This window comes from Cervus canadensis, chromosome 8 (assembly GCF_019320065.1).
Source record: "Cervus canadensis isolate Bull #8, Minnesota chromosome 8, ASM1932006v1, whole genome shotgun sequence".
In the NCBI taxonomy this organism is placed as follows: Eukaryota; Metazoa; Chordata; class Mammalia; order Artiodactyla; family Cervidae; genus Cervus; species Cervus canadensis.
Window position 1 is genome coordinate 64,712,147 of NC_057393.1, and position 12,792 is coordinate 64,724,938.

The 12,792-nt window shown below is 38.6% G+C and overlaps 1 protein-coding gene and 1 non-coding gene across 3 annotated transcripts in view; one reads left to right on the top strand and one right to left on the bottom strand.

Annotated features, from left to right (window-relative positions):
* The window catches only part of MCU (mitochondrial calcium uniporter), a 209,170-nt gene that overhangs the window by 11,012 nt on the left and 185,366 nt on the right, over nt 1-12,792 (bottom strand). For both annotated transcript variants that reach the window (XM_043476623.1, XM_043476624.1), the window contains 2 exons: nt 4,631-4,791; nt 2,759-2,962 (listed from right to left, as the gene is read on the bottom strand). In XM_043476623.1, coding sequence (XP_043332558.1) covers nt 2,759-2,962; nt 4,631-4,791 — 365 coding nt within the window. The remainder of the gene's footprint in view (nt 1-2,758; nt 2,963-4,630; nt 4,792-12,792) is intronic.
* LOC122446872 lies at nt 12,449-12,557 on the top strand. Its single transcript, XR_006271032.1, has one exon. It is a non-coding gene; the product is annotated as a U6 spliceosomal RNA (small nuclear RNA).

Sequence of the window (12,792 nt, forward strand, 5' to 3'; positions counted from 1 at the left end):
ACCTTTCCAGTTAATAGAATGATATGAAGGAAGTGGTGGAAAACTCAGGGCATTTTGGGGAAATAGAGACCATACAGTAGGATAGTTTCAGTTCAGTTCCGTTCAGTTGCTCAGTCATGTCCAACTTTTTGCGACCCCATGGACCGCAGGACGCCAGGCCTCCCAGTCCATCACCAACTCCCGGAGTTTACGCAAACTCATGTCCACTGAGTTGGTGATGCCATCCAATCATCTCATCCTCTGTCGTCCCCTTCTCCTCCTGCCCTCAATCTTTCCCAGCATCAGGGTCTTTTCCAATGAGTCAGCTCTTCGCATGAGGTGGCCAAAGTATTGGAATTTCAGCTTCAACATCAATCCTTCCAATGAACACCCAGGACTGATCTCCTTTAGGATGGACTGGTTGGATCTCCTTGCAGTCCAAGGGACTCTCAAGAGTCTTCTCCAACACCACAGTTCAAAAGCATCAATTCTTTGGCACTCAGTTTTCTTTACAGTCCAACTCTTACATCCATACACGACTACTGGAAAAACCATAGCCTTAACTAGATGGACCTTTCTCGGCAATGTAATGTCTCTGCTTTTTAATATGCTGTCTAGGCTGGTCATAACTTTCCTTCCAAGGTGTAAGCGTCTTTTAATTTCATGGCAGCAGTCACCATCTGCAGTGATTTTGGAGCCCCCCAAAATAAAGTCAGCCACCGTTTCCCCATCTGTTTGCCATGAAGTGATGGGGTCGGATGCCATGATCTTAGTTTTCTGAATGTTGAGCTTTAAGCCAACTTTTTCACTCTCCTCTTTCACTTTCATCAAGAGGCTCTTTAGTTCTTCTTCACTTTCTGCCATAAGGGTGGTGTCATCTGCATATCTGAGGTTATTGATATTTCTCCCGGCAATCTTGATAGTCTAGAGGGCCACAGTCCTTGGAGTGTCACAAAGAGTCCAACACGACTGAGCAACTAACACATTCAAAGACTATACAGTTGACCCTTGAACAACATGGGTTTGAACTGAACAGGTCCACTTATATGTGGATTTTTTTCAATGGTAAATACTATAGCACTACATGATCCACAGTCAGGTGAATCTCCAGATGTGGAACCATGAGTATGGAGAAACAATGGATACAGAGGAATCATGGATTCGGAGGGATGACTGTAAGTTACATGTGGATTTTTTTTTTTTTTTTTTACTTCACAGAGGGCTGATGTCCCTAAACCCTGAGGTTCAAGGGACAACTGTAATTTACTGTGTTTAAAATACCTAGTACATACACAGATGAGTTCAGAGGCATTTGGAAAGGACAGCAACCAGTTATGAACATTGGCTAAGGAGTCTAGATTTCAACTGATAAAAAGAACCCATTAAAGAGGTGTCTCAGTGGTTAAAAATCCACCTGCCAATGCAGGAGACGTGGGTTCAATCCCTGGGTTGGGAAGATCCTCTGGAGAAGGAAATGGCAACCCACTCCAGTTTTCTCGCCTGGGAAATCCCATGGACAGAGGAGACTGGCGGGCTACGGTTCAGGGGGTCACAAACAGTCAGACACGACTTGGAAACTAAACAACAACAAACAGATGTATGAGGGAGAGACAGGGCCGACAAAGGGGGAAAGACATGCAGACAGACATATAGACATATGCAAGCCATGCCCAGAGGGGTGGTTAGGTAAGACTGATCTGGTTGCCAGCTCTGTTCATATAGAGTGACGAACAGAGCTAAACACCAGGTTAAGCGCTAGAGACGCTGGGCAAACCAGAGCAGGACATGAGCAACGTGCTTTCTCTCTTCTGCCCACTAGACAAATTTGGGAGGCCCAGGAAGGTTAAATAACACCCCTGAGCTTTCATTTTCCCTCACAAAAACAGGCCTATGACCATTGGCCTAATGACAACAGAAACAAAATATCTATGTTCATTCAACAGAGGCCATGTAAAAACATAAGAAGCAACTCTCAGAATTCTTTTGCCACTTAAGAAAATAGAAAAAGTTTCTCATCTGTCTCAACTATTTCAAATGATTTTTATTCAAGGGAGCCTGGATCTGTGGTTGCATCACATAAAGCAGTAATAAATCCCTCATACTTCCCATGGATTTCCAAGCTACTAAAAAAATAGCACCAACAATAACAATTAGTTCTAGATACTGATATTTAATACATGAGTCTTGGTTGTTAAAGAACAGAATAATGATTAGATATCTAATTTTCACTTCTCTTCCTTGACGTTAAAATAACAATAACAAATACTTATACTACTGATATATTCAGAAGTAACCCAGAGTTTTGTTTATTTGATTAAGTTTCACCAATTCTCCATTCCAAATATTCGATAAAAACAAAAAACTACCCCATCTGACTGCTATATTTATTACACAGTACATAAAAAGCCAAGCCAACTGAGCTGAATAAGTTATCCTACAGCTGACCTCTTTTCTCCTTTGCCTTCTTATTCTCTATCTTACCATAATATTGTTATGAATTTAGCAGTTTATATGGTTCTCTTAATAGTCTGTTTTCTCCATGGGGGCCAAAGCCAGGTCTTACATATCTCTATCTCTAGCACCTAGACTAGTGCCTGATACATAATTGGCATGCATGAGCATGTGCACATATGTGTGTATATGTGAGTGACTGTGTATAAAGGATAAGTGATTTACTTAAAGGGAACTGGCCTTATAAAGAATCTGAGAGAAAAGAGAACTACTTTGACAACCAAAATTTCACTATGTCACGAAAAGTTACTTGAAAAGGAATTCTTACCTGGCGTGTCATTACAAAATATGCATACATTGCCATGGCACTTCCATAAGTGATGAAGTAGGTGACTGGCTCCATGATGTCCCAAGAATATTCCCACCAGGTAAGCCGGGCCAAAATGCCAAACTGTGTGGCCATGTAGGCAAGTCCACCCCATAGCACCAAAGTGGTCCTCTTCTCAGCTTTTCTGCTGATTTCAATTCGTACCTATAGGTCGCACATGATCGGTCAACTCTAAAGCATTTTGACATAGAACCAATTTTAAACTCTTATTTAAACTGTTCTATGTTCACTTAAGAACAGGGGTTGCAATCAAGATAAAAGTTAGTCTCAATTCTAGAAAATATAGTTTGTCTTCCTAAATAGTATCTGCAGTTTTTACTGAATAATATTTTATAGGACTAACATTTTTTTAGTACACCAGTAGCTAAAAATATGGTGAAATAAGTTAGTTTCAATAGGTCTTTATCCAATCACAAGATTTTCTTTGAAAGAGGGAAATAAAAATAGGCTAATGTTCTCTCACTGTAGCATTTAAGATTTAATCCATCATTAATTTTTTACTCAAGAGGTCTACTGGGGCAAAATAGCACAGTGAGTCAGAGCATGGACTCTGTATTCAGAACAGCTGAGTTCAGGCCCTGATCTGAGAATTACCATCACTTCATTAATGAGTTGTTCTGTTAAATAAGAGAATACAGGTAAAATATGTAGGACAATTCCTGGCACAAAGTAAATATTCAGTAAAGGATGATAATTATTTTGTTATAGCTGATACATTAAAAAATGCTTTACATTTTGAAAATACAAAGTTTAAATTTCATCTCCCTTTACAATAGTTCCTCAAACATTTCTAAAGGTCTTGAATTTAATAAGAACAACCTTGAGATGTATGTTCATTACTTTTAAGGAAACAAGAAAAAAGCACAATATTAAGAGTATTTATTCTCCTCCTTAATCTCTAATATAGTCTAGTTCTTAAAGTGGAAATACTTGTATTATTATTAAAAAATAAGGATGACACATCTTCAGTGTAAAACATTCAGCAAAGTATAAAGAAGAAAAATTATTCATAATCCCATTATTCTATTAGCATTTGGGAATATGTCCCTTCTATTTTCTTCTTTGGGTGTGTGTGTGTGTGTATGTCTATGTGTATATATGGCTATATGTGTAATATATATTTCAATTAAAAATGGAATCATAGTATGTACTACCATGGGCTTCCCTGGTGGCTCAGTGTTAAAGAATCTGTCTGCCAATACAGGAGATGTGGGGTCGATCCCTGGGTTGGGAAGATTCCCTGGAGAAGGAAATGGCAACCCACTCCAGCATATTTGTCTGGGAAATCCCATGGACAGAGAGCCTGGTGAACTATAGTCCTGGGGATATAGTCGAAAGAGCTGGACGACTTAGTGACTAAACAATAACAAAACGCACTAATGTGTACATTATCTTACAATTTACTTTTCATAAAATATGAGTTTTCTATAGCATATTAGATCTACTGAATTGCTTTTTAACAGTTGCATGATATTCCATATAATATTAATTCTTAAGTTGGCTAAAATGATTATCCACCTCACTTAGAACCCTTCTTGATCAGCAATTATTCCAGCCTTTGTCATAAAGGTAGTACGTCTGGTTAATGAGAGTATATTCAGGCCTCAAAGCTCTAGGTCCATTATCAAGGCCCAAACTATTTCTTTTAAAGTTGTTTCATAGCTTTAATTGGAAGATTTTTATGATTCAGTTCCCCAAACTCATCAGATTAACATAATTCAATTATATACAACTTGGAGGGGGAAAAAAGCAAACATATATCCTCTGGAAAAAATACTAGTGAAGAGAAAAGTGTGAAATTTGAATCTGCACCTTTTCCAGGGGCGCCAGCTGCTCTTTGAGGTCTTCTAATCTTTCAATAAGCTCCCTTTCCTTGTTTAACTGGTGCTGCTCGATGCAGAGCGTTGTGTACAGCTGCTGGACCAGTGTCTTTACATCATTTAGTGTTGCTGCATTTTCATGGCTTAAGAGGTCTGAAAGAAAAGATTATGTTTTTTAAAAATTTAAACCTTAATTCAAGGGCCCCCAATCTCTGGGGCAATAGACCAGTACCTCCTGTCAGATCAGTGGCAGCATTAGATTAGAAATAAAGTGCACAATAAATTAAATGGGCTTGAATCATCCTGAACTGTCCCCCCCAACCTCCCACTGCCCTGGTTGTGGAAAAAATGTCTTCCACGAAATCGGTCCCTGGTTCCAAAAAGGTTGGGGACTGCTGCCTTAAAGAGTTGCTATTCCGAGGGCTATTAGTGGTAAGAACAAGGCAGATTCAGCCACTATAGGGAATCTACCTGCAGTGCTAAATTGAAGGAAAGGGATAGTTCCTTTTAAAAAGGAAGAGTCAATAAATCCTAGAAAGTAAGTTCCAAATTTGGGCAACTTGAAAATTTGGAAGCCAACATCCACCATTATACTGTTGGAAGTGTAAATGCTACAAGTAATAATAATCTTCATTAGATAAAGACAAAAAATTTAAAATAATATGTTAAAAACTAGTAGAGAAGTTTAGAATTAATCTGATTATTATCATGCTTATTAAAATTTTGATCTATAATTTATCTGTGGTCTTGCCATTTTAATTGGTCATTTTTTCCCTTTAGTAACTAACACTTGAGGGAAAAACATACAGTATTTTAAATTTGCAAATACAAAGGTATAAATAAAAATATCATCATCCTAATAATCTTAGCCTCTATATACTTTCCCCCTAACATATCAATTTTTATTTATTCCTTTTGGGCAAAGACATGGAATAGCTGTATGGGTCTCAATATCAAGCTTGAAAGAGCATAAAGTCATGAGAATGACTGAAAAGGTAAATGATTAAATAATTCTTTGATTCAATATCCTCTTCTGTGAGTAACATGTGTTTCCAGAACTCTAAAAATTATGTCTTGAAAATTTAATAGAAAGCCAGCTAATCTTAGCTGTCAAAGAATTTTTAAAAAAGCACCCAAGTAAAGCTTCTGTTTTAGAATCTTATTAGCCTTAAACGTGACATTCTGTTAACTGGAGCAGAAGGTCAGCCTTCTTCTAAATCAAAATCAGCCATGGTCAGAATTAGTCATGCATTATATATGGAATTTAGAAAGATGGTAATGATAACCCTATATGCGAGACAGCAAAAGAGACACAGATGTATAGAACAGTCTTTTGGACTCTGTGGAAGAAGGCGAGGGTGTGATGATCTGACAGAATAGCATTGAAATATGTATATTATCATATGTGAAACAGATCACCAGGCCAGGTTAGATGCATGAGACAGGGTGCTCAGGGGTGGTGCACTGGGATGACCCAGAGGGATGGGATGGGGAGGTGGGAGGGGGGTTCAGGATGGGGAACACATGTAAATCCATGGCTGATTCATGTCAATGTATGGCAAAAACCACTACAATATTGTAAAGTAATTAGCGTCCAATTAAAATAAATTTTAAAAAATTAATTATTTAAAAAAAAAGAAAATTAGGTATGAATGGAGCAGCTTAGGTGAAACTCATTTTAGATTCCAGTATAATTTCTCTAAAAATTTGCTTCCACATCTTCAGAAAAATGTACATTTTAAGTACAATGCAGTGAAAAGAGCTCTGAACTAAAACCAGGAGTCCTATCTAACACTTGTGCCACCCAATACGGTAACCTCTAACTACATGTGGCTGTTGAACACTTAAAAGGTGACTATACTGAACTGAGATGTACTCTAAAGAAAATCTACACCACAAAAAAAGTCTTCATATAAGAATATAAAATATCTCATTAATAAAGTTTTATATTGATGATACATAAAATGAAATAATCATAGTTTGGATACATGAGACTAGTTTAAAAGTTATTAAAATTAATTTTACCATGTCATACCATGACATGGATGAAACTTAAAAATCACATGCAATGAAAGAAACCAGATACAAATGGCTACATATTATATGATTCCATTTATATGAAATGCCCATAAGAATTGATGCTTTCAAACTGTGGTGCTGGTGAAGACTCCTGAAAGTCCCTTGGGCAGCAGGGAAATGAAACCAGTCAATCTTAAAGGAAATCAACCCTGAATATTTGCTGGAAGGACTGATGCTGAAGTTCCAAGACTTTGCCACCTGATTTGAAGAGCCAACTCATTGGAAATGATTTTGATGCTAGAAAAAATTGAGGGCAAGAGGAAAAGGGGGTGACAGAGGATGAGATGGTTGGATGGCATCACTGTCTCAATGGACATGAGTTTGAGCAAACTCAGGGAGACAGTGAAAGAGGGAGAGAAGCCTGGCGTGCTGCAGTTCATGGGGTCTCAAAGAATCAGACACAACTGAGCGACTCAACAAGAGCAACAACAGCAAGCGGCTGTTGAGAGGTGAAAAGTGGGAGCTGACTGCTATTGGGCATGCAGTTTCTTTTGTGATAATAAAAATGGTCTAAAAGTAAAAAAAAAAAAAAAAAGAATTAGTCATGTGTGTATTTCAAACATTCTTCAAGGTTGTCCTTCACTAGAGTTATCACAGAAATTCAATCAACAAAAAATTCAAAACAGAGTAGCAAATTGGATTAAAAAAGAGCTGATACAGTAATATGGGCTATAGCACCTAGCACAGTATCTTGCATACTTCAATGAATGTGTGCTGCATTAATGGGAAAAGATAAAAGCAAGAACACCTTGAGCTCGAGAAGTCATCTGTGTCAACAGGGTCTGTTCTGCACTAAAGCTGCAGCTCACATTCACAAATGATTCTACACTTTCCGAAGTTCCAAAAACAGAAAACTGCACTCTGGAATGTCACAGTAAAGTGGTAAAGTCCACGCCTCCTGATCCCCAGGCCTAGAACTGAGTTATAAGGCTTTTATTATATCAATATTTTCCTGCAAGCTCAGTCCTCTTTCAAAAAGATAATTGTTTAGGTATGTATAAATTATCTATGGTTAACAAAATCCTCTCACACATATTCTCATAAATATAATCCATAATTTACAAGTGAGGAATTTGAGTTCTTCAATGGGCTTCCCTGGCGGATCAGTGGTAAAGAACCCACCTCCCAATGCAGGAGACGTGGGTTCAATCCCTGGTTCAGGAAGATCCCTGGAGAAGGAAATGGCAACCCATTCCAGTATTTCTGCCTGGGAAATCCCATGGAGAGAGGAGCCTGGTGGGCTACAGTCTATGGGGTTGCAAAAGAGTTGGACACAGATGAGGGTGGGATGTTTCAAAAGAACAGCGTGTATACTATCTATGGTGAAACAGATCACCAGCCCAGGTGGGATGCATGAGACAAGTGCTCCGGCCTGGTGCACTGGGAAGACCCAGAGGAATCGGGTGGAGAGGGAGGTGGGAGGGGGGATCGGGATGGGGAATAAGTGTAAATCTATGGCTGATTCATATCAATGTATGACAAAACCCACTGAAATGTTGTGAAGTAATTAGCCTCCAACTAATAAAAAAATTAAAAAAAAAAAAAGAGTTGGACACAGAGACTAAACAACAACAACAGCAGCAATTTGAGTTCTAAAGAGATAAGATTAACAAACATTTTTGTATTAGGTACCAATAACCTGAGATATGCAGATGACACCACCCTTATGGCAGAAAGTGAAGAAGAACTAAAGAGCCTCTTGATGAAAGTGAAAGAGGAGAGTGAAGAAGGTGGCTTAAAGCTCAGCATTCAGAAAACTAAGATCATGGCATCCGGTCCCATCACTTCATGGCAAATAGATGGGGAAACAGTGGAAACAGTGGCTGACTTTATTTTTTTGGGCTCCAAAATCACTGCAGATGGTGACTGCAGCCATGAAATGAAAAGATACTCCTTGGAAGGAAAGTTATGACCAACCTAGACATCATATTAAAAAGCAGAGACATTACTTTGCCAGCAAAGGTCCGTCTAGTCAAGGCTATGGTTTTTCCAGTAGTCATGTATGGATGTGAGAGTTGGACTATAAAGAAAGCTGAGCACTGAAGAACTGACGCTTTTGAACTGTGGTATTGGAGAGTCTCTTTAAAGTCCCTTGGACTGCAAGGAGATCCAACCAGTCAATCCTAAAGGAAATCAGTCCTGAATATTCACTGGAAGGACTGATGTTGAAGTTGAAACTCCAATACTTTGGCCACCTGATGCAAAGAACTGACTCTTTGGAAAAGATCCTGATGCTGGGAAAGACTGAAGGCAGGAGGAGAAGGGGACAACAGAGGATGAGATGGTTGGACAGCAACACTGACTTGATGGACATGAGTTTGAGCAAGCTTCAGGAGTTGGTGATGGACAGGGAAGCTTGGTGTGTTGCAGTCCATGGGGTCACAAAGAGTCAGACACAACTGAGCAACTGAACTGAACTGAACTGAGCTATTCACTACAGAGGCACATGCTCAATCGCTTCAGTCATGTCCAACTCTTTGCAATCCCATGGACTGTAGATGGGCAGGCTCCTCTGTTCATGGGATTTCTCAGGCAAGAATACTAGAGTGGGTTGCCATTTCCTTCTCCAGGGAATCTTCCCAAACAAGGGATAGAACCCACATCTTCTGCAGCTCCTACATTGGCAAGTGGATTCTTTACCACTGAGCCACCTAGGAAGCCTCACTGTGGTGGGGAAAAATCAAATATAAGCTAGTTTCTCTCCTTAATGAAACCTCATAATGATAGTCACAAAATTGCAGAGCTAGCAGGGAGTGGCAAAAGATCTGACTGATTGTCCAATGACTTTTATTTCATGCTCTTTCCTTTTCTATTTCCACTTTCAAATCATAGTTACACTTAAAAGTGCTTAGCAATCCAGGGAGGGAGGAAGGGAGGAAAGAAGAAAGGACGCAAACATGCAAACTAAATAGACCCTCTCATCTTCCTTTTCCTAATGAAGCATAGACGTTAATGATCAAATATGTGTCATCAATCATAACCTGAAAATCTATAAAATCTGAAATCAGGCTTGGTATTTGTTTCATAAAAAAGTCAGTTTCTATTAAAATGTCATTCACTGAAGACATTATTTTAAAACTAATATTCATATTATGAGTTCTGCTGTGTAGAAAATTTATTTTTTATTTCAATCTTTTCTTTCATGGCTTCTTTTGTACTTTATGGTATAGTCAGAAACATTGCTCAATCCAAGTTTGTTTCTCCGTTGATTTTTTTGGTTACAATAAATTATAAAATAAGTAGTTAAGTGAATGGGTACATACATTTATACACTCATACAGTAGACAGCAGCTACGAAAAAGAATAAGGAATTCTTTATGCTCTGGTAGTTTAAGGTTTTCAGAATACACTGTTAGGTAAGAAAAGCAGTCTGGTGGTTTAATATCCTGACATTTAGTTTCACTGGAATGATGTTTCCCTAAATAGCCCCAATTCCCCAAAATTCCCTGTGTGGTTCTGAACTAGAGTTGGCCACAGAGAGACTTAAGTGAGATTCTGGAAAGTAGAGAGAAGCAGAAGCCCTGCAGAAGCTCTGAAGGCAGTGAGACAGGTGCAGAGGTGCCTGGAGACGCCAGCGTGTACCTGCTCTCCCTGGCTCTGCATCCAGCTCTTTATTCTCAACTGCCACCTCTGATGATTAACAGCAAATTCACACCTACAGCCAGGTGCACCTTCTAGAGCTGTGCTGTCCAAAACAGTAGCTGCTTGCCATGTGTGGCTATTTAAATTAATTAAAGTGAAATAAAATGTAAAATTCAGTTTCTCGTTCATACCAGTCACATTTCAAGTGTTCAATAGGCACACAGGACTGATGGCTACCATACTGAACAGTGCAGAAATGGAACATTTTCATCATTACAGAAGTTCTGTTTGATAACACTGTCTCAGCTACTTCTCCACCAGCCCTTTTTTGCTAATTCTCCTTAACCTAAGAGTTAAGGAGAATCTCCAGGTTCCCTGGCAAGCTTTCATTTGTCCACATTTGCCACCACTTCAAAATTTGTACCTTTTCTCTCATCTTCCAAGCTCCCCTTTACAGACTTTTACTTCTTTACATTCATCTACAACTGTATAGTCTCATGCCTATAATAGATCTTTTATTCCATATTATTCAGAGCTCTGCTTCCCCAGTTGAATCCTGACTGACATATGCAGTATGTATGATACGCTATTTTTTGCATAAAAAGGGGAAAAGATTATGCATTCACACTTGCTTATGAATGAACTGACTATCTCTAACAGGAAGCATAAAAAACTAAGAACAATGCTTGCTGGTAAGAGGAGAAAAGGGTGGCTGGTAAAACAGGAATGAAAAATTTTTTCCTATATATTTTTAGACTTTGGGATTTGAACATTGTGAATGTATTACGTATTCAAAACAAATAAGATTTTATGTGCTCCAACATACCTTCAAACAGCAATGAAAAGATTATCAAATGATAATTCATAGGAGATCAATTTTACAGATTTCCAGTTTTAGACCTGGCTGAACAAAGAGCTGTTATCTTTCTGACCAGGTATCAGAAAAGCCCTGGCAAACTCAGGGGACTTAGCTTTATTTTGTTAAGATTTTCCTGACAGGGAGAATATGCTTCCACGGTATTGTCACGGAAGAGAAAAACAACTTCAAACCCCTCAACCCTGAAAAATCTGCCCACATATTTGGAGATGAAATTATAGGAAGAGAGAAGATAAATCTGCTAATGGCTTAACAGAAACACTTCTGGATGACTTGAGTATGCCTCACTAAAAATGCAGTTAAGATGTTTTTTAATGTTTCTGCACATGCCATCAATGCCAGGATAATTAAGGTACACAAAGATAGAGAGATGTGCAAAAATAACAGGGGTTAAACAGTCTTTTCAGCTAGTATAATGGTTTGGAAAAGACTCTGGCTATTTGAGTCACTGGTATTTGGTTTGTTCAACTGTTTCTCTCAATTATTCACATTATTAGGACAGAAGCAAGGTCTCCAGTATCCTCTGGATGGATAAAAGAGACAAAGGGCTCAGTGGTGCCAATCAAAATGATTCTTCTTATTATAAAAACTTTCAGACTCTTTGCAGCCCCCATGGACTGTAGCCCACCAGGTTCCCAACTCCATGGAATTCTCCAGGCAAGAATACTAGAGTGGGTTGCCATTTCCTTTTCCAAGGGATCTTCTCAACCCAGGGATTGAACCCAGGTTTCCTGCACTGCAGGTGGATGCTTTACTGTCTGAGCTACTAGAGAAGCCCCAAGATGAAGTTTAAAACCATCTAATTGCTAAAATAACTACTTCTCTCATCCTGCAGAGGTCAGAGAGGGAATCCAGCCATATATAGCTATGGTAACCAAGAGAATGCAATGGAACTTGCAACTAGCCTTGCTACTATGACCTGCCCCTTTGTTCCATTTCAGCTTTTTCCTGTCTCTTCCCTCCAATTTTGGTGTTAGGTATAAGAGTTGTTAGTACTTAGGTATCTATGTACTATGTAGTACCTGTGATCTAATAACTGTATTAGGATCTAATAACCATATTAGATCCTACATGAATAAGTTCTCTATCCTCAGTGCCTGGTGAAGTGTGTGAAGTTAAAGTTTACTGGTGTACAACGTTCATAGAGCATTTTTAGTTCTAAAGTGCTACCCGAACACAGGGAAAAGAAATACAGGAGAGAAAAGCGAAAATTAAAGGAGGGTAAGGAATGAGTAGATAAAACTGTGTGTCAAGACTTTAAAAACTATTCTGGTGCTCACTTTGGCAGCACATATATAGTAAAACTGGAATGATACAGAGAAGATTAGCATGGCCCCTGTGCAAGGATGGCACGCAAATTCATGAAGCGTTTCATATTTTTCTGTATCAACCTAGAGGGGTGGGATGGGGAGGGAGACGGGAGGGGGGTTCAAGAGGAAGGGGACATATGTACACCTATGGCTGATTCATGCTGATGTTTGACAGAAAACAACAAATTCTGTAAAGTAATTATCCTTCAATTAAAAAATTAATTAAAAAAAAGAAATCTGAAAAAAAAAACTATTCTGGGAAAGTTTTCCTTCATTAACTATTTTAACTTTTATTAGATAAATTAT